The sequence below is a fragment of the Anabrus simplex genome, chromosome 1 (assembly GCF_040414725.1).
Source record: "Anabrus simplex isolate iqAnaSimp1 chromosome 1, ASM4041472v1, whole genome shotgun sequence".
NCBI lineage: Eukaryota > Metazoa > Arthropoda > Insecta > Orthoptera > Tettigoniidae > Anabrus > Anabrus simplex.
Window position 1 is genome coordinate 921,486,616 of NC_090265.1, and position 24,932 is coordinate 921,511,547.

Sequence of the window (24,932 nt, forward strand, 5' to 3'; positions counted from 1 at the left end):
GTCATCGAAAAACTATCACTTATCATTCTAAAAACATACCAGTTAGTCGAGCAGCTCGTCTCCTTTCTCCCAAGTCTTTCCAACCCAAACTTTGCAACATTTTTGTAACGCTACTCTTTTGTCGGAAATCACCCAGAACAAATCGAGCTGCTTTTCTTTGGACTTTTTCCAGTTCTTGAATCATGTAATCCTGGTGAGGGTCCCATACACTGGAACCATACTCTAGTTGGGGTCTTACCAGAGACTTATATGCCCTCTCCTTTACATCCTTACTACAACCCCTAAATACCCTCATAACCATGAACAGAGATCAGTACCCTTTATTAAAATGTGATTACCCCAATGAAGATCTTTCCCTGTATTAACACCTAGGTACTTAACAATAGTCCCCAAAGGGAACTTCCACCCCATCAACACAGTAATTAAAACTGAGAGGACTTCCTATTTGTGAAACTCATAACCTGACTTTTAACCCCGTTTATCGTCATACCATTGCCTACCGACCATCTCATATCATTATCAAGGTCATTTTGCAGTTGCTCACAATCTTGTAATTTGTAACTTCTGGGAATTACGAGAAGAAACCACCGCCAAAATTCTGAAACATCACATCAAAATTTTACGGTGAGATTTCAATGCGCAAGTTAGAAGGGAAAGGACATTTAGAACTACTGTAGGCCTTTACCCAATAGAACCAATAGAAATGGAGAAAGGTTGATAAGCTTCTGCAAAAGCTTTAACTTTAAAACTCATATCGACTCATTTCTTGGCACTTCCATACAAAAAAAAAATGACTTGACGATCTCTGAACCTTCATTTAGGAGAATTTCAAGTAGACCATGTAGCAATTTCCTATAAAAATCCTCTTAAAGAAAAAACAGAGACCTTCCTCCCAAATATCAACAACCGAAATCCTTCTGATTGGATAGAACTCAAAGATATCACAAAGACTTTGCAAACCATCGGCTTACCTCCTCCAAGGGAACGGAAGCATAGATGGTGGAATGAGACTTGCGACAAAGCAATTGAACTTAGAATTAAAGCCTGGCAAAATTTGAATTCACATAAAACAAAACAAAAATGGGATGAATTCCTCAAAATTCAAAAAGAGGTTTAGAAAACCATCCAGTCGGAAAATTGCAATTATGATAAAAGATTAATGGAAATTGAACAGGATTTCAAGAAATGAATACATGGAACTTATATTTAGAGAAGAATTATCAAATTATAAGGCACCTACTCTTTGTTTCAAACATCCAGATGGGACCCCTGAAACAAGTAATAAGGAAAACTGCAAACTTCTCGCAAATTATAATAAAGATCTGTTAAATTGTGAGCCCCCTCATTAGCGCCTTTTTTTCATCGAAAAGCCAACCTTATCCGGACTCAGAACCAACGCGTTAGAAGAAGTCAAACAAATAATCAGTGAACTAAGGGATAACGAAGCACCAGGAGAAAATGGTACAACAGCTGAACTGTAGAAAATAAAAGCTGAAACAGCTCAGCAAATGCACACCATTATTGAAAATATATGGATTACAGAAAAAGTTCCCGACGAGTGGAAGTGTGCCTCAATACACCCCTTGCATACGAAAGGGGATAAATCTGATGTCAATAACTATAGAGGGATTACACTGTTACCAGTTGCCTACAAAATTCTCACCAAAGCACTCTTGAGAAGCAAACAGAACACTTAATAGGTGAGTAACAAGGCAGGTTTTAGAAAAGGAAGATCACGTGTAGAACAAATTCTTAATCTGAAAACCATTTTACAAATATGTAAAACCAGGCAAACTATAATAGTTTTTGTAGATTTCAAAAAAGCATTATGATTCTTTAAACAGACACTTTTCAATGTACTGGAAGAGTTTAGAGTAGATAAGAAAACAAGAAATCTGAACAGACACTGACTGACATCACCTTGAAAGTTAAGTTCTAAGGTGATATTTCTGAACCTTTTGATATTACTGTTCAATCTTGTGCTAGAAAAAGTAGTCCGAACCTGGAAAAAATAAACAAAGGGGATTAATATCGGCAAGCTAGTTAAAAATAAAATTCACATCACTGATGATCTGATAATTCTATCCATCAATAGACAAGAAGCAATTCAGTTCCTGGAAAAACTTCATGCAATTGCATTTAAAACTGGACTCCAAATCTCATATGAGAAAGCCCAAGACATGGAAAGATCTCCTTGGTACTTAGACAAACAACCTCTGGTAACTAAGTTTGGCAAAATCCCTCAGGTCAATAATTTCACATACTTAGGGAAAATCATCCAACCATCCAGATTAAATCGTGAAGCAAACAAAGAGAGAATTTCTAAATTACAAAAAGCCTACAGAATCACATGGAACAGGTACAACAGGAGTTGGAACACTAAATTAAAACACCATAACACTGTAATCATGCCTGAAACATTATACGCATCAGAAACCTTGATTATTGGAGGCAAATCACTAACTAAAAGTTTAGAAAAAACAAGAAAGAAAAATCCTCAGGAAAATCTTTGGCCCAGTATGCATAGGAGGAGTGTAGATGAGATTCTGAGAAAATATCAGATTCGATTTGAAAAAGACTTTACAAGATATTAAAATCATTCCGTATTGACAGTTTTCACTTTACAAAGGAAAGGATTTATTGCATCCTCCTATTCAATACATATATATATCTATCTTTAGATGGAGCAATTCTGATCAAACATGTTTCGGCTCATTTTTGAGCCATCTTCAGTGAAAACGTTAAAAATACATAATGTTAAAAGAATGTTATTAAAAAACACGATGAGAAAGAATGTACAAAAACATGTGCAACATGATGAAGTTAACACAATGTGAGGTAGTAGCAAGGTTGAGAACCTCTTAGTCTGAAAGTACAATATGTCACACTAAATTGAAAAAAACTTACTAAAAAGATATTTATTTATCCCTCCTCACCAAAAGTCAAAAATAATATCTGATAATCAAAATTGAAACAAGACCTTCCAGAAATCAGCATAACAGGTGAAATTATATGGGACAGGCCTAGCTTTAAGACATTGGTGAACAAACTTCATTTTTCTGGAAATTTTTCTTTTTCCCAACTTACCTTACGTCGCACCGACAATGGGATTGGAAAGGGCTAGGAATGGGAAGGAAGCAGCCATGGTCTTATTTAAGGTACAGCCCCAGCATATGCCTGGGGTGAAAATGGGAAACCATGGAAAACCATCTTCAGGGCTGCCGTTTGCTGAAAAAGCCAAGATGAAAAGAACCACCACTGCATGAACGGAAGAACAGAACAGAAGAAAACCACAGCAAGAGGGTGAAGAGATTCTGGGAAGAGAAAAAAAAAACAAATTCTTCTGCTAAATAAGTTAATCGCGCTCCTTAGTTGGGCACAATTACCGCTTTGCAACATCACATTTTTCCTAGTCCTGAAAATGTTATTTGTCATCCCTTGTGAAAGAAACGTGATTTCTAACTCAGATACGAGCCATTGCCACAGTTGCATGATTATGGGAAAAGGCCTTGAATTCCTGAACTTCACAGGATAAGTTGCATATTCGGGGAGCAAGCAGTTAGCCTCAGGAATGCTCAGATTTGCTTGCCTGTTACCAGCGAGATTGCTAAATAATACAGTGAGCACGTTTTGGCTTGCCTTTCGCATTCCATTCAAAATTCCTTTAGTTTTGCTAATTGCCACCTTTTCAATACAATAAAAATATAGTACAAACTTACATATTTATTATGATGTTTATATGGTACATGTTTCGCTCCTTTTCGTGAGCATCATCAGCCAAACTATCATTAATCTAAGATTGTATAAGATCACAAAACAATTCTTTTGGTTCAAGATTGCTCCTATAAAACTAATTGATAATCTTATAACATTTTAAAAGTCACACAACAATAAAACTATGTCTTAAGCTAACACTTTTTGTCTAAAATCTTCTTCAGTCTAACATTTTATTGCCGAAACTCATCTGGTGAACATCTTTTGAAATTGTTTAAAAATAAGAATAAAATAAAAAAATAAAAATAAAACTTTTGAGATCTGGCTAGTTGTGTTGATTCCTGTTGCTTAACTTGAATAATTGTCATTACCCCATTGATAATATAAATTAATACCAATACATTTTATAAATGTTACTCCAGCAACGAGAACAAGTCTATCGACCATAATGACAATTATCAACTGCGGAAAATATTCAATACTGTTATGAAGTTTTAATGACAATTATTCAAGTTAAGCAACAGGAATCAACACAACTAGCCAGATCTCAAAAGTTTTATTTTTATTTTTTTATTTTATTCTTATTTTTAAACAATTTTAAAAGATGTTCACCAGATGAGTTTCGGCAATAAAATGTTAGACTGAAGAAGATTTTAGACAAAAAGTGTTAGCTTAAGACATAGTTTTATTGTTGTGTGACTTTTAAAATGTTATAAGATTATCAATTAGTTTTATAGGAGCAATCTTGAACCAAAAGAATTGTTTTATGATCTTATACAATCTTAGATTAATGATAGTTTGGCTGATGATGCTCACGAAAAGGAGCGAAACATGTACCATATAAACATCATAATAAATATGTTTGTACTATATTTTTATTGTATTGAAAAGGTGGCAATTAGCAAAACTAAAGGAGTTTTATCACAAGTAGATCTTCAAAACGGACAAGGAAAATGAAGTTTATAACCTGCAATTCCATTCAGAAGTTAAATATTTATTTTGTGTAGAGTGGTACAGTGAAGTGTAGTCAATATTTGTCGAGTGCAGCCTAATTATGTATATGGAAAAAGCCCCAAAATTCCTTACCAATGAAAACAAATAAATCAGAAAGTGGACTGGTATCCGCATCTTTAAGAGCGCAGAGGTGGCGTAAATTTTAAAACTCGCACCCTTAAATTTTGACTTGATCACTCAAGTTAGTCAAAGGTTTATTGGATTCAAAATGGTGGCCAAAGTAATTTCTCGCAGTCACACATGGTCGAGTGTAACCGTCAATTCAATGTCTAAGAGTGTGACCAAAAAGTACTATTTAATAACCGACTGGTTCGAAATAAAAGGCTTCTACTAACATATGTTCTAGAAAGAGTGTGATCTGCAATAATACTTTGATATTTTTATGCCCCCCCATGCTAATATTTTCATATTTGTTGTCTGGTGTTTTTCACACCTTTCAGTGCACTGATGTTATTTTATAATCCCCAGTGGAAGAGGTTATCATATTTGTCGTCTCACATTTTTCACACCTTTTAGTACTTTCCTCTCATCTTTAGAAATGGTACAGTTTTCAATGTACCCAGAGATACACGACATAAAATGCCCTCAAGTCGGAAAAAAAGTATCTAGTGTTTCAATATACATGTTGGATAGTTTTTATTTGTATATTCAGTAGTACATTTTCTTGCCCAACATATTTTTCCTTGTCCTCTGCAGAAATGTCTTAACAAGGTTTTACTGTAATTAAAGCCTGAGTGGACCGAACAGAGGCCATTCCCCAACAGATGTTTCAACGGATTAGTTGTCAGTATTTAACGGTCATCGGTATTTTGTATTAAGAGAAGCCTATAAATAATAGGGTCATCTTATTAAACAGCTAAGGATTTTTCTCTTTCAATCTGCTTTACGTTGCACCAACAGATACGGCATATGACAACGATGGGATGGAAAAGGTCTAGGAGTGGGAAGGAAGCGGCTGTGGCCTTAATAATAAAGGTACAGCCCCAGCATTTGTTTGGTGTGAAAATGGGAAACCACAGAAAACCATCTTCAGGTCTGCCGAAGTGCGGTTTGAACCCACTATATCCTGGACGCAGGCTCATAACTGCGAGCCCCCTAACCACACGGCCAACTCGCCCGGTAGCTTCGATTTTGTTAGAGAGGAAATTTCAGCACCGAAATCATGAGAATGGATCTTCGCACACATGTACTTGACTTCCAACTGCTGCCACGAGGGAGGCATCAGTGTTATTTGTCATTTATTTCAGGTGCTATCGTGATGTTTCATTTGCGTGTTTTGCCGCTACCTTTCATGTTTGTTCTGTTTGTGTCATGTTCCAAATGTGAGCTTTGTCTCATCTGTGACTGGTATGACAGTGTTTATATTGATAACGTCAATGTTCTTTTGGGGGATATATTTTGTTTGTCAGGAACTCATTGTATGGTAATTAAATAGATGTATGGAGTGATTCACTTTCTTTACATATTCAATATTAAAAGATTATCAAGGAAGCCTGAACAATGAGGCAAATGCTTAGCTATTATCCATTAAAAAATAACTATTCCACTGTATTCTCAGAGTACATTAGAAGGGACGTCAGTTTCCCAGTGTTTTTCATCATCTTTATCTACTGCTAACATCCTGCGCTCCTCAGCCTTAGCACTGGTTTTCTCCGCTGCTGACTACTGTGCTCCAGTGCGGGTTAATATCCCATATACAAAGTATATTGACCCAAGACTGAAATCACAACATCCACCCCTCTGTGATGCTGCTCTGAAAACGTCCACCAACTTCAATGCTTTGGAGGAGTGGAAAGGATGCTGGAATAACTCTCCTGACTTGCCTCTGCATAACATCTTCAGAGGGGAAAAAATTACAAATGGATTCCAACTGCCATGTGCAACTTGGTCCAGACTGAAGAGGATCAGGACAGGTCATGGAAGGTGCAAGGATTCTCTCTACAAGTGGAACCTTGTACCATCTCCAGAATGTAACTGTGGAGCCTCTCGCCAGACTATTCGCCATACTGTAAAGCAGTGTCAACTATGGGCTTATCCAGGTAGACTGGAAGACTTCTTACCTCCAACAACGGAAGCACTACAATGGATTGAAAAGTTGGACGTTTTTTTTGTTATCGTGTACATATTGTATATTACGCAAATAATTTCCTTGCCATATGCTAACAATAACAACAACAACAATAATAATAATAATAATAATAATAATAATAATAATAATAATAATAATAATAATAATAATAATAATAATAATAATAATAATTTCTATTTCAAGATTTATTTCTTTGTATTCTGGTGTTGGTTTTATTTTGCCTAACAGTCAATAAATTATATTTTAGCCCTTTACTGAATAGTTCTTATTTAATAGATTTATGTACCTTCTTATCCTGTCTAGTGTTGTGTATGAATTTTAGTAAAGCCCATTTACGAATCTACCACCCCTGAGGAGCAAGCCAGGTGTATTTACGACAGGATAGGGTGCAGTATGTATGTATGTATGTATGTACACAGATACATTTTTCTTTTCTTTTTTGTAAATTATTACCAACTAGCTTCTACCCGTGGCTTCATCTGCATCAATCAGATTTTGCGAATCCAAGCAGTTGTGGCCCTTGAGTGATTTTTTAAAAAAAATCACAACGTGGAACAGAAAAGTGTACCAGTGTTAGCTACTGCAGTGAAATTGATTTGAATAAACCTTGGGTAATCCCTGACTGACAGAGGTCAGATGAAACCTTCCAGGAGATGATGTTTCCAACGTTGACTAATCATCATCATCATCATCATCATTTCCCATGATCCATCTGTAGCCAGGTAGGGGCAAATATGGTTCCTCTCCACTTTCTACGGTCTTTCCACCACTCCTCCTCCAACACTGTGTCCAATGTTGCCTAATGTTACATATATGCAGCTGTATTTCTTTGATTATTTATCACTCAATGACTTATTATATTTCCAAAAATACAGAAGTTGGATTATTATTAATATTATCATTATTATCTACTGTCTACATCTCCACTTGCATGTAAATAATGATTCTGCCCCAATCATTGTTTTGCCATATGATGATGATGATGATGATAATAATAATAATAATAATAATAATAATAATAATAATAATAATAATAATAATAATTTCTATTTTAAGATTTATTTATTTATTTATTTGTATTCTGGTGCTGTTTTACATTAATATTTTGTCTTACAGTCAATAAATTATATTTTAGCCCTTTACTGAATAGTTCTCATTTCATAGATTTATGTACCTTCTTATCCTGTCTAATGTTTGGTTCATGCAAGCAATGAAGCAGAAACATGTAGCTATTTAAGTGAGGTCTTCTTTATGCACAGTAGGTGCAATTTCATAGAACATTTAATACTCGATAAATATGACGGGCACGCAACGTCAATTGTACTGCAATTCTTCACAAATCGATCTTGTTCGCTGAAAGCTACATGATATCACAAATCATTTTGTCTAGAACACGTTATGCTCAAAGACCTTCATAGAATTACACAGCATCCAAATTGGGCATTAATCAGCACACTCAGTGACACTTCTTTTTTGTTTATGCCGCACCAACAAAGATAGGTCTACAGTATGTTGTTGATGGGACAGGAAAGAGCTAGACGTGGGAAGGAATCGACCATGACCTTGATTAAGGTACATCGCCAGCATTTGCCTGGTGTGAAAATGGGAAACCACAGAAAACCGTCTTCAGGGCTGCTAAGAGTGGGGTTCGATCCCACTATCTTCCAAATGCAAGCTGACAGCTAGGCGACCAAATGGTGCAGCAACTCACTTGTTTAACTTTTTAAAGATGACTATGGTGATGCTTCGTTGTCAATCAGCTGGGTTCTCCCTCCCTGAAGACCTGGTTGAAGAGCTGTGCTGACCATCCTGCTGCATCCCAACAGAGAGAACACCATAGTTCTGCTGGAAGATCATCAGGTGCGGTGGCCTTTCCTGGCTTCATTTTCTTCAAAGCAGCCTTGGCTTCTTTGACTTAACATTTTTTTCTCAGGCCCCTGGATAACAGAAGTGGTCAGGATCCATCGCTGGAAAAATTCCTCAGTTGAGATCTTCTGGAAGTAGTTTTACCGATGTTTTCTTGCTTTTCTCCACTGAACCAGTAAAGTTACCATTTTCATTGAGACCACAGAATCGATGGATGTCTAAAGTTTCGTGATGTTTTGATTTCACGAGTCACTACATCTCTCGCTCTCCTTCACTCGTAGGGATTTGCACGCCATGTGGAATTTGTCATGGCTACAATCTTCTTAGCTTTGCTACAGGCTGGTTTTAATAAGGTGGTATTTTATCAGTAAGAAACTCATGGTCCAATCTCTTCTTGTATATTGTCTCTTTGACATCATTCCAAAGCCACATATCTCATTATGGTTTGTTGGTGACTTGATGAGCAGCGTGCAGATCAACAGTTGGTGCTGTAAGACTGTTTCATACAGCACTACTTTTGCACTGACCACATCATTGAGATCTTGACATCTGACAAGGTTGTAGTCAATCTGAGTTACATTTATGCCACTGTAGTACGTGATTAGATGTGAATCACACGTCTTGAATCAGGTATTTGTGATGACCAGGTGATGAATTTGAGCAAAGTCAAGGTTTTGCTGGCCATCATTGTCCTTTTCTTCATACCAATGCCCACCGTGGGCAGCATAGTCTTCCTTTCTGTGACCCTCATGCCCATTTAGATTGCCAGCGATGGCAAGGTAATCTTCTGGGAGCACTTCAGCAGTCTTTCGTCAAGTGTTGCTCTAAAGGCGGAAGATGTTTGGCCTTTCTGTGGACTGTAGGCACCGAAGAGGTGGATTTTCCTTCCATCTGTGATACTGACAATCTTCATCAGTAGAACATCATTTCATAGAACTTTGAAGACATTTCCCTCAAATTCTGTGGATACTACAATGCCAACACCACTAGTTGTTCTGCATGTACCTTTGTACATTAGTTCGTAACTGCATTCAATGTAATTTGACTTCTTACTCCATTGTATTTCTTGCACTGCACATACATTGATTTATTGGTTTTTGAGAGCGTTTACCACCTTATTGTACCGTTCAGAGAGTGTGCCAAACACTGAGTGTTGTTTAGCCATCACTGCCCATGCCACGTAGTAACCCTTGCATACTTATCATGATAATCAGGCCTTGCCAGCACATATCACCTACAGGTGATGCCCTAGAATTTATAGTAGATATGTTACACAACATTTCATGAATATATGACAATGTTTTCACAGCTGGCCTATCACATGGCCTGTTGCCAAGTATTTTAGAGCTACTGAAAGCAGAATTTAAGCTGCTACTAACATGGAGTACAGATGCTATAACTAAAAGGGTTTCAGTAGCATTTCCCCCAGAGAGGATCCATTACCTTCCCACAAGAGCTCATCTGCCCTTAAGCCGTTGATCCCTGAATTCCCTGTACGGAGTCAGGTTATTCCCTGCCACCTGACACTCAATACTGAGATGCTGGCTGTATGATCTACTTTTAATATAATCTTTGAAAATTTAGGAACGAATTACCAATACATAATTTCATCTGAAGGTTATACATGATCGGCATAATCAAAGTATATTTGCTCAGAGAACAGAGGCGGCTGGTGGCGGTGGTTACAATTTTATGTGGAAGTACTACTGGATAATATTACCCTCTTAATACTATTTAAAAGAGAATAAAGAAAAGGTCCAACTCTTTGAAGAATGAAGGTACTGGCAAGAATGGATGAATTCACGGTCATTTTTCAATACGAATATTTCTCTAGACAAATATTTCCAAAATAATATTTTCCCCCAGACCCCTTTTATCCTATAACCACTTTATCCAATATGAAATTCCCTAATACCTATTTCCCCCAATGCCCGTTCATCCAATAACAATCAGACACATCATTTCACTGAAATTTATTGCAAAATATAAAAAAATTCTCACATGCAGCATAGATATTAATTTTCACAGTGTGAAATGATTATCCAGAGTCCTTAAATATTCTGAAATCCTTTCTTCATCTTTATAAGTGGTGTAGTCCACAACAATGGAACATACTCTTCGTGGCATTTGTAGACATTTCCTTTTTGGCTTTTCTCTTGTTGTTTATTCTAGGGATAGTTTCCTCTTGCTGTTTGTTCTAGGGATAGTTGAGTTAGAGCTTTTTCATTGCGCATGGCTCTTTCTGAATCCCTGTGAAAGCTACATACAGGGTGTATCTAAATTATACGGCAAATGAAAGGGAAGGGCCAGGAATGGCATGAAAATAAGACTGCCTACATCTTGAAAAAATTATACTGTCAGAGTTGGAAGAGAACAAGAACAAGAGTTGACAAGCTGGACTGGATAGGAAAGATAGAGATGCTCTTCGTGTTATATAAAGAATAATGGCGCAATCAGATTGGCGGAGAATATCTCAGTTTCGTTATTTACACCACCGATGAAATGGCTGATATGCACCAAGCATATGGCGCAGCAAATGGCAACAGAAGAGAAGCCAACCTCGCCTCCAACCTCATCATTCAACCTTCATGTCCACTGACAGGCGACTGCGTACAGAAGGGTAGAAGAAAACTGCCATGTGACAGTAGTGCGCACATTTCAGTATCAGTTTAATGGCATTATTTGGGCTGACATGCTGGTTACTATTTACTTACTTGGACCGTATGTCCTTTCTCCTCACCTGAATTGTGAGGAATGCTAACGTTTTGCAGTAGAATTACTGCCCGGATTACTGGAATATGTTCTCCTGGGTATTCAGCAGTGAATGTGGCTACGTCATAGTGATGCCGCACCGCATTTCACTCGCCGTGTCATGCAGCACTTAAATGGCCATTATCTGGGAAGATGGATGAGCCGTGGTGGGCTAGTTAAACGGCCTCCATGCTCGGCCGATTTAACTTTCATGGACTTTTCTTGTTATGTCAAGATCAAAGTAGAAGGGGAGAATATTGAATATTTACTGTAATTAAACCACTGGGCATACTGTTTCTTTCGCTCAGTATTTAATTCCTTTTTGAATGTTGTGAGTAAAGGAATGCAGGATTATGTGGTGACAGCAATGCTTCTTCGTGAATGTTAAATAATAAAGAATGTCACCGAGACCAACAGATGAGAGGAGAAATGATTGGGTCCATTCCTTGACTGACCAGTGTGTCTTAATTCCTGTACTGTGTGTGCAATTACGTCTGCTTAATAAACAAACCGTGGATATTGCCTGTAAGAGACAAGGGCAATTCTGTGTGAGTCGAATGATAAAACTTGTGCATTCGCACATTACCTCTGTCTACGTCTATAATACAACCAACTTCCCCTCCCTTCCCTGAAGCACAGCAGCTGGCAGCACAGCGAGTTCCAATTTAAATCAGCGCCCGGTAGTAACAAAGTAACCTTATTTTCTTGAGAAGAAATATTTGCTCTGCCAATCCGACTGAACCATCGTTCTTTATATAACATGAAGAGCATCCTTGATTTTTTGGTCAGTGTAATTTTACATATAAGGAGGGGTGATATTCTCCAACAACTGGCTGAAACCTGTTATGCCATCCTTATTGGTGCGAAGTTCACTATGAATTCTCACATCTCAATGATCTAGAGGGTATATGAGTGGGACAGGACTGCTTCTTCTTCCTTTTCCTGATCTATCAGAAATATACATTGTCTTGACGTATGCTACATTTTCACCAAGTTCTTCAATTTTTCATACGAATCTAACACATCTTTAACTGGTATGAAGGAATGGAATGTGTTCCAGTTCTTCATTATCTATCATTAGGATCATTGAGCATTCCTTGTATCCTTCATTTTGTAGCTTATGGTACACTGACTGGCACAACTGGAAAAAGCAACAATAGATGTCGGTACAAGGAAATGCTATGGGTGAGGAATTTATAATGTCAAAGGAATTTATAATGTCAAGTTCCAAAACGGATGTAACTCTGGCTGGGTGGTGGGGTAAAGTACATTCCAAATCATTCAGCAGCACATCTCACTGCCTGGAAAGCCTTTAAATAGGAATTCTGATTTTCTGATGATAAGATACAAATAAATTTTTAAGTGGTTATGGCCGTTGTTCCGTTGTTCTGCTTTCTGGCTTCTTATTACATGCCCACGCCTCTCTGTAATCTCTCCTGTAACACACATGCCCATTGTAAATTATTTTTTATCACCCCAAACTGAGGTTATAATCTGAGGTTCATTTGACATTCAGATCGAAAATTTTTTGCGCTATTTTCATAGGAAAAAATATGATTGTTTTTAAATAGTATAGTTAATAACAATTTTGATAGGGAAAGAAAGGCAGAATTGTGCTAGGGAAAAATGGTCTAGAGAAAAAACATTTCAGGGCAGAAAATTTTTTGGGTAGAAATGCACTAGGTTAAAGTGACCTAAAGAGAAAAGCACTAAGGAAAAATGTCCAGGAATGCTGTGGATGAATTTTATGTCCTCACCACAGGGGAAGACTGATAATAAATTACTTGGGAAAAAGAACTTCACTACCAAGTAAGTTGGCTGTGTGGTTACAGTCGCGTAGCTGTGAGCCTGCATTCAGGAGAGGGTGGGTTTTAATTCCACTGTCGACGGCCGTAGAGATGGTTTTCCATAGTTTCCCATTTTCACACCAGGCAAATGCTGGAGCTGTACCTTAATTAAGGCATGGTTGTTACCTTCCCAATCCTAGCCCTTTCCCATCCTTGCTTCACTGGACACTTTTGATGTGTTAGTTAAAAAAAAAAGTACTTCACTAAAACAGTAGCCTACAGCATGACTCAATACAGTAATTAGAAGAGTTTATGATCCAAAATATAGAAATAAAATCTACTTACGTAGGATTACATTCACAATATCTGCTGGCAAACTTCTCCATTAACCGATCAATTTTCTGAGCTTCACCAGGGAGTCTGAAACCTTCCAGGAAGTAACGTAATGCTGACACGATATCACGATTTTTAAAATCCAACTGGTCCACATAAGCATACATGATCTGAAAATTCAAAGAAATTGAAAAATTCTATTGTTTATACAACAAACTTTTATAAGTAACATTTGATCAAATACCTTCAAATTGGTTCCCACTCAAAAATATTACACCGGAGGAATTTTCTTTTTTTTTTAATTCATTTACAATCTGCTTTACATCGCTCTGACACAGATAAGTCTTATGGCGATGATGGGATAGGAGAGGGGTAGTAGTGGGAAGGAGCGGCCGTGGCCTTCATTAACGTACAGCCCCAGCATTTGACAGGAGGAATATTATGAGAGCTATCTTTCAATTCATATTTCAGTGTGTATATGCAACACTAAAGGGTGAAGAAAAACAAACTATGGGAAACATCATCATGGGAAAGTCTAGCAACTGTTATTAGGAAAGGCTGATTACTAATTAAATGTCATATCACACCAGTTACATCTAACTGGGACATTTACAAAACTATGGAGCAAGTTATTTTTGCTTTTGGTAAAATTCAAAAGAAAATATCATCAGCATTTTAATATTTATACATTACGTACTATGTTTAAAATTAAAGACTGAACATTCCTGAATACGTAGGATTTCTACGTCAAATGGTTCTTATTTTATAATTTACTAGCAGTATGTATCTGTGACTGCCAGGCTAGTAATATTCCTTCACTCGTAAACAATACGGCAGATTTAAAATCACATTTCAATCAATCGTACCCAAATTAGTTATTGACGGAAATCGATCCAATAGAAGTCACTATAAATTTTCAGGAAGGGTATAAATCTGATGAAAATATATGGAATGCATTGATAACATACTACGTAATACCTTCAAAGTGCAGAAAACAAACTGGAGAGCTGATATGCAATAAAAACGTTTGTACGTTGGAAGTGCAGAAATTCACCTGAAACAGATACCTCAGATTGCCACAGGCCTAAGGAAGCACAGACATGCATATTTTAGTACTACTTCAAACTCAAAAAATGTAGCAGTATAATAGGCTGGCAATTCCTACTCACTACATGCCTATGTTCTCAATATGAACACTTTAGATAATCTTCATTACACATAAAAATGGTAACAATCCTGAAATTTTGCCCAAATAATCGATATATTGATATACAACTTGAATGCTGTTTTATTTCAATAGTTTAAGAATCTCAATTAGCAATTTCAGCATGCCAACTATATCAGGTTATTTTTGTTTCAATAAATTATCAGCAACAAACTTACAGAAAAAGTTAAAAAATTAATTTCTGATCAATTCCTAAACTGATATTAGTATTACCATATTTATTTGTGTAATGGACACACACCAAATTTTCTGCTGAAAGTTTAGGAAACAATAATTTCCTGTTTAAGGGACACATTTCATTTTCAATATACAAATGAGTGGCCAAAAGCCATGCGAAGGAGTGTCCCATTAGAAAATGTGCCATGTATGACCCATGAGTATCGCAGTTAACTGAGCAGTCTGTCATAGACACCAGTGTCGTGAAGATGGCAACACATGGCGAGTTAACCGACTTTGAACATGGGATGATCATCGGCGCACAGGTCATAGTAATGCGGAGATTACATGCAAAGTTCGGGTTTCTGAGGTTAACAGGGTCGAGGGTGGATCTTCAAAATCGCAGAGAGAATGGTACCACCCGCATAAACTGCCACACGGGAAGACCACAGATCATTAACAAACAGACATCACGTCACCTCTGAAGAATCATACTGGGCGCTCGACAGGCTACTGTGAGTCAGATCACCACCCAGTTGAATGTTGGGAGTCAGGAACCCATTTCTACCAAGACTGTAAGTATGAAGAAAGGGAAAGCTGCAGGAATAGATGAGTTAAGTGTGGACAGGAGGAACCCCAGCAATCCAATGGCTACATAGACTCCTAAATGTAGTATGGCTGCAAAGTACCATCCCAGAAGACTGGAAGAAAGGTATAATTGTCACCTATATTCAAGAAAGATAGCAGACGGAAATGTACCAACTACAATTCTGGAAAAAATTCTAGAGGATAGATTACGAGAAATTGTAGAACCACTTTTAGAAGAAGAACAATATGGTTTTAGGCCTGGAACATCAACAACAGATCTTATATTTGCTGTGAGGATACTAATGGAAAAACATTGGGAAAAAGAGAAGCCTTTATATCTACTCTTCCTTGACATTGAAAAGGCCTATGACAGCATACCAAGGGAGCTTATTTGGGAGTGCCTGAGAAAGCTCAAAGTTCGAGATGGTCCAATTTCAAAAGTTAAGGTGCTTTACGAGAAAACCAGAAGCTGTGTACAAGTCGGTTCTGGACTGTCAGACTGGTTTGAGACAAAAAAGGGAGTATAACAAGGTAGTGCTTTGTCGCGTCTATTATTTATCATTGTAATGGATACCATATTAAAGGCGCCAAAAGAAAAGGGGCAACAAGACTTAAAAGCATTTGCATTTGCAGATGATGTAGTAATTTGGGGTAACTCAGAGAAGGATGTGGAAGAGAGATTGCAAGGCTGGAGTCAGGAGTTTGAGAGATATGTATTAAACATCAACAAGGCTAAAACGGTGGTGTTGAAGGTACAGAAGGGTGACAATCAGCCAGAAATCATGCTAAATTGCAATAAACTGGAAAGTGTCACAGAATTTAAGTACTTGGGTAGTATAATGTCCAAGGATAACTTAGCTAAATATGAAGTAAAGAGTCGAATCAGCAAAGCAATACATTTTTACCTCCAAGTAAGACAGCTACTATGGGATAAACAAGTACTACTCAGAACCACAGAGGTGCCAACTTTGAAGTAGATTATCAGTAATCGCCCTCCGCCCCCGAGAAAAATTTTGAGTCAAGTCCAAAGCATGCTCCTTCCTTCTTGATAATGACACCCCTTTTGCCCTTCCCTCTAGCAATCTATTCGAAAGTATATCATATTACACAATAACATTTGCACACAACCTGTTGGTTCTGTGATAAAACATTCCTTGTAGCTTGTTTTCAGTTTCTGAACCATAAGCGATACCAGTGCAGATGTGCTTAATGTAGGCCTCACTTCTTTCTCTACCTTTCTGTGAACTGTCAGGTACACTTAACACAGCAAATACAACATTACTGAAGGATTTGTAGTGGAGAAGAGCAGCACCTGAGCTCCTTCATTCACAATGAATTTTACAACGCTTATGGGTAGCAAAAGGAAGTCACGATTGAATAAGTATCATTACCAACTCACAAGCATTAAAATAAAGATGATTCAGGAGAAAGGCTCGAAAAGACTGAACATTTTTCCATCTCTTTTGTTTCCATCGAAAATTATTTTTTCATGATGTCAGCTTTTCCGTAATAATTTCCCCTTTGACAGTAACTCTGTAATAATTAAGGATAATCCGTAATAGTTAGCACCTCTGAAACCAAGATGACGCTGTATAAATCATACTACAACCCTGTCCTCAAATACAGCCTGGAAACCGCTACATTAACAAGAAAGGATAACTCAAAATTCCAAGCAGCAGAAATGAAGTTCCTATGCACAATGATCCAGAAGACCAGGAAGGATAAAATCAGGAATGAAAACGTCAGAGAAGACATAGGACTAGAAGACTCCTTACTCCAGAAGACCCAAAAGGCAAGACTGAAGTGGTTTTGTCATGTGAAAAGAATGAGTACCAATAGGTCTGCAAGAAAGGTGTATGAAAGAGAAATAAGGGGAAAGAGACCAGTGGGCAGATTTAGAGAAAAATGGATAGACTTATGAAGAAGGATGTACAGGAGAGAGGACGGGATTGGGAGCGGATTGCGAACGCAGAATGGTTCATAGACCAAACAAAATGGAAGGGGCTCGTATACCACACCTGGGAAACTGGAGTTGGTCAACGATGATGACGACTGTAAGGAGGCACTGCACCGCATAGGCTTCACCAGCCGACGACCAACTCGTGTCCCTTTGCTGACACCTCGACACAGAGCTCAATGACGTGCATGGGTCGCGAACATCGGCAAAGGTCCATGGAAGAGTGGCTTCGTATGGTATGGTTCGATGAATCCCGCTTCCTGTTACCCTCGAGCTAATGGGCAAGTCAGAATGTGGCGTATGCCCCATGAAGCTATGGATCCTGCATGTCAACAAGGTTCTGTCTAGGCGGGAGGTGGCTCAGTTCTGGTCTGGGCGGCGTTCTCATGGTTGCAATTAAGCCCCATTGTCCGGCTGCAGGGAGCGCCGACAGGTGCACGTTATGTGGACATTCTTTCAGACCACCTGCATCCCTTTCTGGCCCTAGAGTACCCTGATGGAGATGCCATGTTTCAATGGGACTATGTGCCGTGTCACTGCTCTGTGGTGGCACGCAGGTGGTTGGAGCTCTCCAGTGAAGTTATGACCATGGATTGGTCCTCCAGATCCCCCGATCCTAATCCAATCGAGCATTTATGGGATGCTGTCGATGCTGATGTATGCTCCATGAACCCCACACCAACTAAACAAAACCAACTGTGCGTAGCAGTGCAAGATGCGTGGGTCCAGATCCCTCCAGAACGATTCCAACACCTTGTAGAGTCGATGCCTTGCCGTACTGCTGCTGTTTCAAGGGTTTGCGCAGGAGCAACTTGTTATTAACTTCACATTCAGTCTCATCCCATGACTTTTGGCCACTCAGTGTAAAATGTCTCAGCAACAAATGAAATCTTAAAATTGGATGGATGCAGTATGCAATAAAGCTAGAAAACAAAGGTTAACGGCAGCAAACTCAGTTACACTGACCATAAAATAAACTTCCCATGAAGGACAGCATTACTTCCATATCATGTGTATAAAAGAGACGACAGAGTAAAGTCTTTATTGATTGTGTGTAGTATTCATTGCCAATTAAGAGGAATGAAGGCCACAGTAAACATGTTCAAATTCAAGTTTTTAAACAACGTGTGAAATCTCTAATCACGATTGGTCTTTTTTAAGAAGCACAAATTACATTCAATGGCTAATAACCTAGTGCTGCTGGAATGCCTGCAGTAGGTGGTTGTGCTGATGAACAGTGATTTTGTAATGGATAGAAATAAGTTGAATAATTTGAAGTTACAAAGCAAGTTTTACATAATAGTAACGATGAAATGTTGGTATTTGTTTTACCAATGATTACTGCTATAATCTATTTCCAATTTTAAGTTATGCACCGTATGCTGTGTTTCATTATGTAAGAAAGGTGATACGAGCGATTGATCGATTATAGACTCAAAAACAAGGTTTCTATAAGTTAACCATAATTTAATTTCATCGATTGCAAATGTTAAAAACATAACCTCTTTAGACTTTTTCAATCATGAAATTACCAGCGTTTTGCCCCAGTGTAGCGGTGAGCTCATCAGTTGGATTACTACACTTTTCCAGGACACTGGCAGCTAGTGCGCCGTTGATACACCACTGCAAGCCTCTTGTGTAGGACAATGCAGTGATGGTGCATTGGGGCAAGCATGTGTCTCCACTTGTATAAATGCCTGCCTTTGCTACACCTTGCTACACATTGTTTGTAGTCACTATCAGTTTGCTAAATTGCAACTGATGCTATCAATTGTTTCACATTCAAGATGGTGCATGTTTTCTTATGTCCTCAGTTTTTTCGTTACAAATGTTTCCTCGCATAAAAAATGCACCCAAGATTTCTGTTATAAAGATTGGGGGAAAAAGTGTGCCCATTATGCAGACAAATATAGTAGTTCATAAGGAGCAAAGAAATATGAATTAGTATCTTTTGACATAGTATTTCATGTGCAATGAGTGCTTGTATAGTAAACTTTCTAAAATGAACATCATGCCAATCTAGCAGTTAGCTTCAGTTATTGATGGCTATGTAAATCAAGTTCGATTGCTAAATCCATTGTTGTGTACTTTGAAAATTGTATGATGCCTTAGTTACAAAGAAGTCCCCATGCAAGCATGCTTGCTTTTCTGCTTCTATAGTTGATACCGAAATAGTGTTAGAAGCACAAGAAGTACAATAAATTTCAAAAACAGTAGAACTGTGCATAACGATGATCTGAATGGTAAGTTAACATTATTACAATAATAATAAATATTGAGCGATTTGTTTCATTATAACATGGTATACAACCATTATCAGCTTCTCATTCCAAGAGTGTTCTGATGATTGCCTACTTCCAGAAATCTCTGAAAACATTCTATCATACAAAATACATTGTGTATAAAGACCTTGTTAGACAATAATATTCTTAGGATATATGTTAAACAATTAAATTTTCCATTACAGGTTCTGCATTTGATGCAAATGATGTACCTAAAAATAACAACAAACCAAGTCCAGAGGAGAGGTGGATCTTGAAAAATATTCAGCACTAGATATAAATGGCAATATGTAATTTTTAACAAATTTTGGAAGTCTGTTCTGAGAAAAATAAAGGGAAAGTGGCAGAAGATCTCTAAGAGCCTGTACTACGACAGCCAGATAAAAGTTCGGTTTAAATTTATGTGGCAGTTTGCACATTTATCTGGCAGTTCGGTTGGAAACGCGTACTACGACTTTCGTTTATGTGCAATCTGGGAGAATATTCTCGAGGTTAGCTATGCCAAAGTTGTAGAGGCAGTTAACGCTCTTATCTAGGACTTTGCTCCTATCGGGGACGCTACTGTAAAAATCAAGGTGGCTACACAGCAAGATGAATCTACATCTGCATGATGCCATACGAAATTAAGCTGTTACAATGTAAATCTATGTATATATTTATAGAGTATGTCATTCTCCCTGTCCAGCTATCACAGAATTCTTAAAGATTTCCCAAGCTAGCAAGTTGTTGCTACTGACTGTATGAGTTGCACACAAGCATATCTACAGCAAGCTTCATGGGTAGCCGTGGTCGTTAGGGCAACATCGTCTACTGCTATGCAGTTTTTCGTGGGTTCGAGTCCCTATAGTCATTTTTTCACCTTCTTAATGTTAGTCAGTAGGGTACTAGAGGTGATAGTACACATTTCCTAATCATTAGAATGCATGTCAAAAGCGTGGCTTCTATTCCAAATCTATCTGTGATGCACATATGGAGTAAAGGTATACGATGTTGTTCATGGCGATTCGTCCGTCGAATGAGGATGTTAAGGAGGTTATATTTCTTTATAACAACTTGCTACTAAGCATTTACACTAAAGTGAGATAAATGCTCGCCAGTTACTATTCTCACATTGTATTGAAAAGGAAGAAACTAACTACTTACTCAATGAGCAAAGAATAAATTGAATTAATAATAAAATTAATGGTCCTACGCTGCATCAGTGGCATTAATCACGAATGTAAACTTTACTTTTGCCGTAATGCGCATCCTCGTAAATAGTACCTACTAGGCAAAAAAAAGATACATAACCTGAATCTTAACTTTTGTGTCCTGTTTACATTTTCAGTCTTTTTGTTTTCTATAACAGTTTCAGTTTCATTATAAGTTACAGTTAATTAATTTTAACATTTCTTCATATGTGTAGATTTCAGTCCTAATTCTGTTTTTGACCTGAACTTCCACATTATAACTTAATAAGAGTCTATATTGGATTCTAGTAATAAAATTTCAACAGGAATAGAGCTAAACAAACAAAAACACCAGAGAACATGTATACCACCGTGCTAAATTTCACTATATTTTCAGTAACCTTATTACCAACCCAATAAAAATGTTACATCTTCCGCATTACACTACCGTTGTTAAATTCTGTTGGTAGTACGCAAGAAAATATTTAACTTCTAGTTTGCAAAACTGCAGCCTACGTATCTGGCTGTTTATCTGAGACTCGTAGTACAGGCCCTTAGAAAGGAAAAGAAAATATTTCAGGCAAAAGTACACGTTACTGAATCTGGTCTTTTTTAACAGAAGAACCTACTCACTACTTTATTTAACGAAGAACAACCTCGCCTAGAGGGCTCCGATGATTGGATATTTTAGACATCTCCAAAAATATTCCATTAAACTGAGGTACACAGAACATGTTATAAAATTAATAATTGTCTATAAAATAATATTTTAAGCAAGTACAATAACATTTTCTTTTTATAATGCATTACACATTCTGCAAATGGAACAAATGTGCCTGAAACTAACAACGAGCAAGGTCTAGAGAAGGAAATCGAAAATATTCATCACTAGATGTAAATGAAAATTCTGATGAAAATGAAAAGTACAGGAATACCTGACATACTCATCGGGGAAAGTACAGGAGCACCTGATATACACATCGGACCTGTCTCAGTATGATTTTGACCTTATCCCCAAAGCGAAAGAACCACTGTGTGGGAGACGGTTTGGGGCATGAGATGACATTGCCAACACTGAGAAACATGAGATTGGAGAATTTGCACATGAGGAAGGGACTGGTATCCATCTTTTACTTCATTGGCAATGTGTTATGAACAACCTAAGGGACTACTCTGAATGTTTACTGTAAAAGATACTGTAATCTCTGAGAATAAACATTATGTATCACAAGGATTTCAAGGTTGACAGCTTCCTCGCTTTATATCCTACACCTGGTACACCTTCTTGGCATTTATTCATAGATTCCAGAACACCTTACGCTCCCCACTCCCATCTGTATACCACCAATTTGTCTGGTAGATTCCGCATTCGTGCAGGAAAATATAGTTGCCATGACTTATGCCTCAACCCTCCTAAATTTATTATTGAAGCATTATGCTTAGCATAAATTAAATAATGTACAGCAGAACCTCAATTATCTGGTCCTGAAAACTATGTTTTCCTGGATTATTTATTCAAATTACGTGGTCCTGTGAGCATCCTAATTAAATAACATTTTTAAAATTCTGCATTATCCATTCCTCGAAGAAACAACGTCCCGCATCAACCATCCAGAAATTTCAGTTCCATCAACACTGAATACTCAATCGAGCAGTTTTGGAAGAAACAGTATCTCATGAAAGGACAACTAGGATATGCCTATGGATTTGGTGTTAATGTCCCATCATTGCAGTAATTAGAGCAATTATTGTAATGGGAAGCGATCAGCTGTGAAGTTGCATAAGAACCATCTTCGTATCGCATTTAGCTGGTATTATTTAGGGAAACCTCGGAAATCAGAGTAACCACAACAACTGGAACGAGACAGAGGGCATTCCAACAGCTGTACCTGAAGACAGAACAAGTTTCGTCAAAAGTTCATACTTGTAAAAGATCTACATTACTGTATGTCCAGGGTTCGATATTTATTTTTTACTTTTTTTTTTTTTTTTTTTTTTTTTTTTTTTTATTGTATCACTGAGCAGATTTTCGGCATTGGTCTCAGGGCATATATAGTTACTGGGCTTTCAGACAGGAGTCGAAATTGCTCCTTCATAACAAAAGTCTAATGACTTAAGATATTCTTACCACTGTGGTTGGCCATGGCTCATTTCCCAAGTAGAACAAAGTCTTCACAAAACATGCATTCTCAGAACTTTTACTCATTTTGACGTGTTAACTAAGAAGAACCTTTCACAGCTGCTGCAGTTTTCAATGATGTACTCAATATACTGGCACCATCAGGCATTATTCTGTATACGGTATGATTGTGTTCTCAAAACCAGAGCAGATGCTGTACCTTACATATATAAGCCACGGGAGGTCTTGATACAAGGCAGGGATTTTTACAGTTATGTTTCTATGTTGAAATGTCCTTATAATAACCACAGTTGTTCTATATTGCAGCGTAACATTTTAAACTTTGTTATATCCCTCTCGTACTGGCTTTTGCACCGAGTGTTTCAACGCATTTTCCAACTGAGCTCAAGATCACGAATAAACCAAAATTTCTAGATGTTTTTATATTTCGAATTTTCTTTGAGGATTGATACTTATCTTCAAAACCAATTCAAAACCATATTCTCAAGTTCAACATAACCTTTAAAGTCGATGTAGGCCTAATTTTAGACAGTACAAGAATTCCAAAAACTTAGTACAAACCTCAGATATATAGACTGGCAGCTAGTGCTGAAGCCGGAAGCTAGTGACTGCTGCCATCTTACATCACTAAAACTGTTTCAGGGCAATATTGTAAAATCATAGCTGAAATACGAATACTGGATGGGATAAAATGAAAAACACATCGAAATTACTTCTGATTATTTAGACATATGATGGGTTTTCTCTTAAGGTTTGAAAAAACGATTCCGATAAATCAATGTACAATTGTCTAAAAATAGCCAACATGTAGACCAATCTATGATGAAAATTGTTTCATTTCTCTTGCAGTATGATTCACGCAGGTTTTAAATTCAATGCTGATATTACATTAAAACGACAATAAACATGTGTATCCATTAGGTTTATATCTAAAGCACAAGTTCTTAAACTTAAAAAACATATCAGTATCTATTTTTATACAATAATGCTGTGACTTTAGTAGAATGTTCTGTTTCATGCCTGCTCATAAACCATGCATTCTCCCTAAAATACTATACATCTCACAACAAAGGAACCTTCAAGTAGAGAGAGGTGTTTCATACATTTCTCATAGTAATTACAGTAGGCCTACATGAAGATGACTTCTTGAATATAAATGTTCCAAAGGCACTGTGCCAGGTATACAGGCATTCTCCAGAAAATCACCCTTGACAAATTCCAAGCATCTTATATCAATTAAACGTTAACGAAGTAACCAGAAAGCATGTGGTTCAATGGGTAGCACTTGAGTCTTGTAATAAAGTCCTCGTTGGTTCAAGTCCCACTGCATGCATGGTTTTCTTTTCTTTTCCTTCCTCTCCTGTTCTTATTTTGCATTCTACATATAATCTAAGTAAGAATATTTATAATGGTTCAAAATTTGGGTGCAAAAATGAAAAACGTCAGGTAAGAAGTTGAACGCATTTGTATTTTCCCTACCAAAGCAAAATTAAATGTTTCAATTCCTACTCAAAGTTTTTCATTTTTGCACTCAACTTTTAAATTATTACAAATATTCTTACAGAGAATATAGTCAGAATCAAACATCAGAAGGACAACCCCATTCTTGAATCAAATGGTTGAAGCCACTGGTTAACCCTGCAACTGCAGACCATCTTTCTGGAAATTACTTCTAATTATTTGGACATATTATGGATTTTCTCTTAATGTTGGAAAAAATGACTGATACATCAATATACGAGGCGTGTTTTTTAAGTAAGGTCCGTTTGAAAATAAGTACACAACGAAAGATTATTTCAAAAAAGTAAATTCATTTTCAGAAAGTACATACTTCACTCTATTTTTGACATAGTTGCCAAGT

The 24,932-nt window shown here is 37.3% G+C and overlaps 1 protein-coding gene across 1 annotated transcript in view; it reads right to left on the reverse strand.

Moving 5' to 3' along the window:
* Positions 1–24,932, reverse strand: part of Sec71 (ADP ribosylation factor guanine nucleotide exchange factor Sec71) — a 452,892-nt gene that overhangs the window by 251,963 nt on the left and 175,997 nt on the right. Inside the window, exon 13 of the mRNA XM_067136654.2 lies at positions 13,567–13,724. Within this exon, the coding sequence (XP_066992755.2) occupies positions 13,567–13,724 (158 nt within the window). The remainder of the gene's footprint in view (positions 1–13,566; positions 13,725–24,932) is intronic.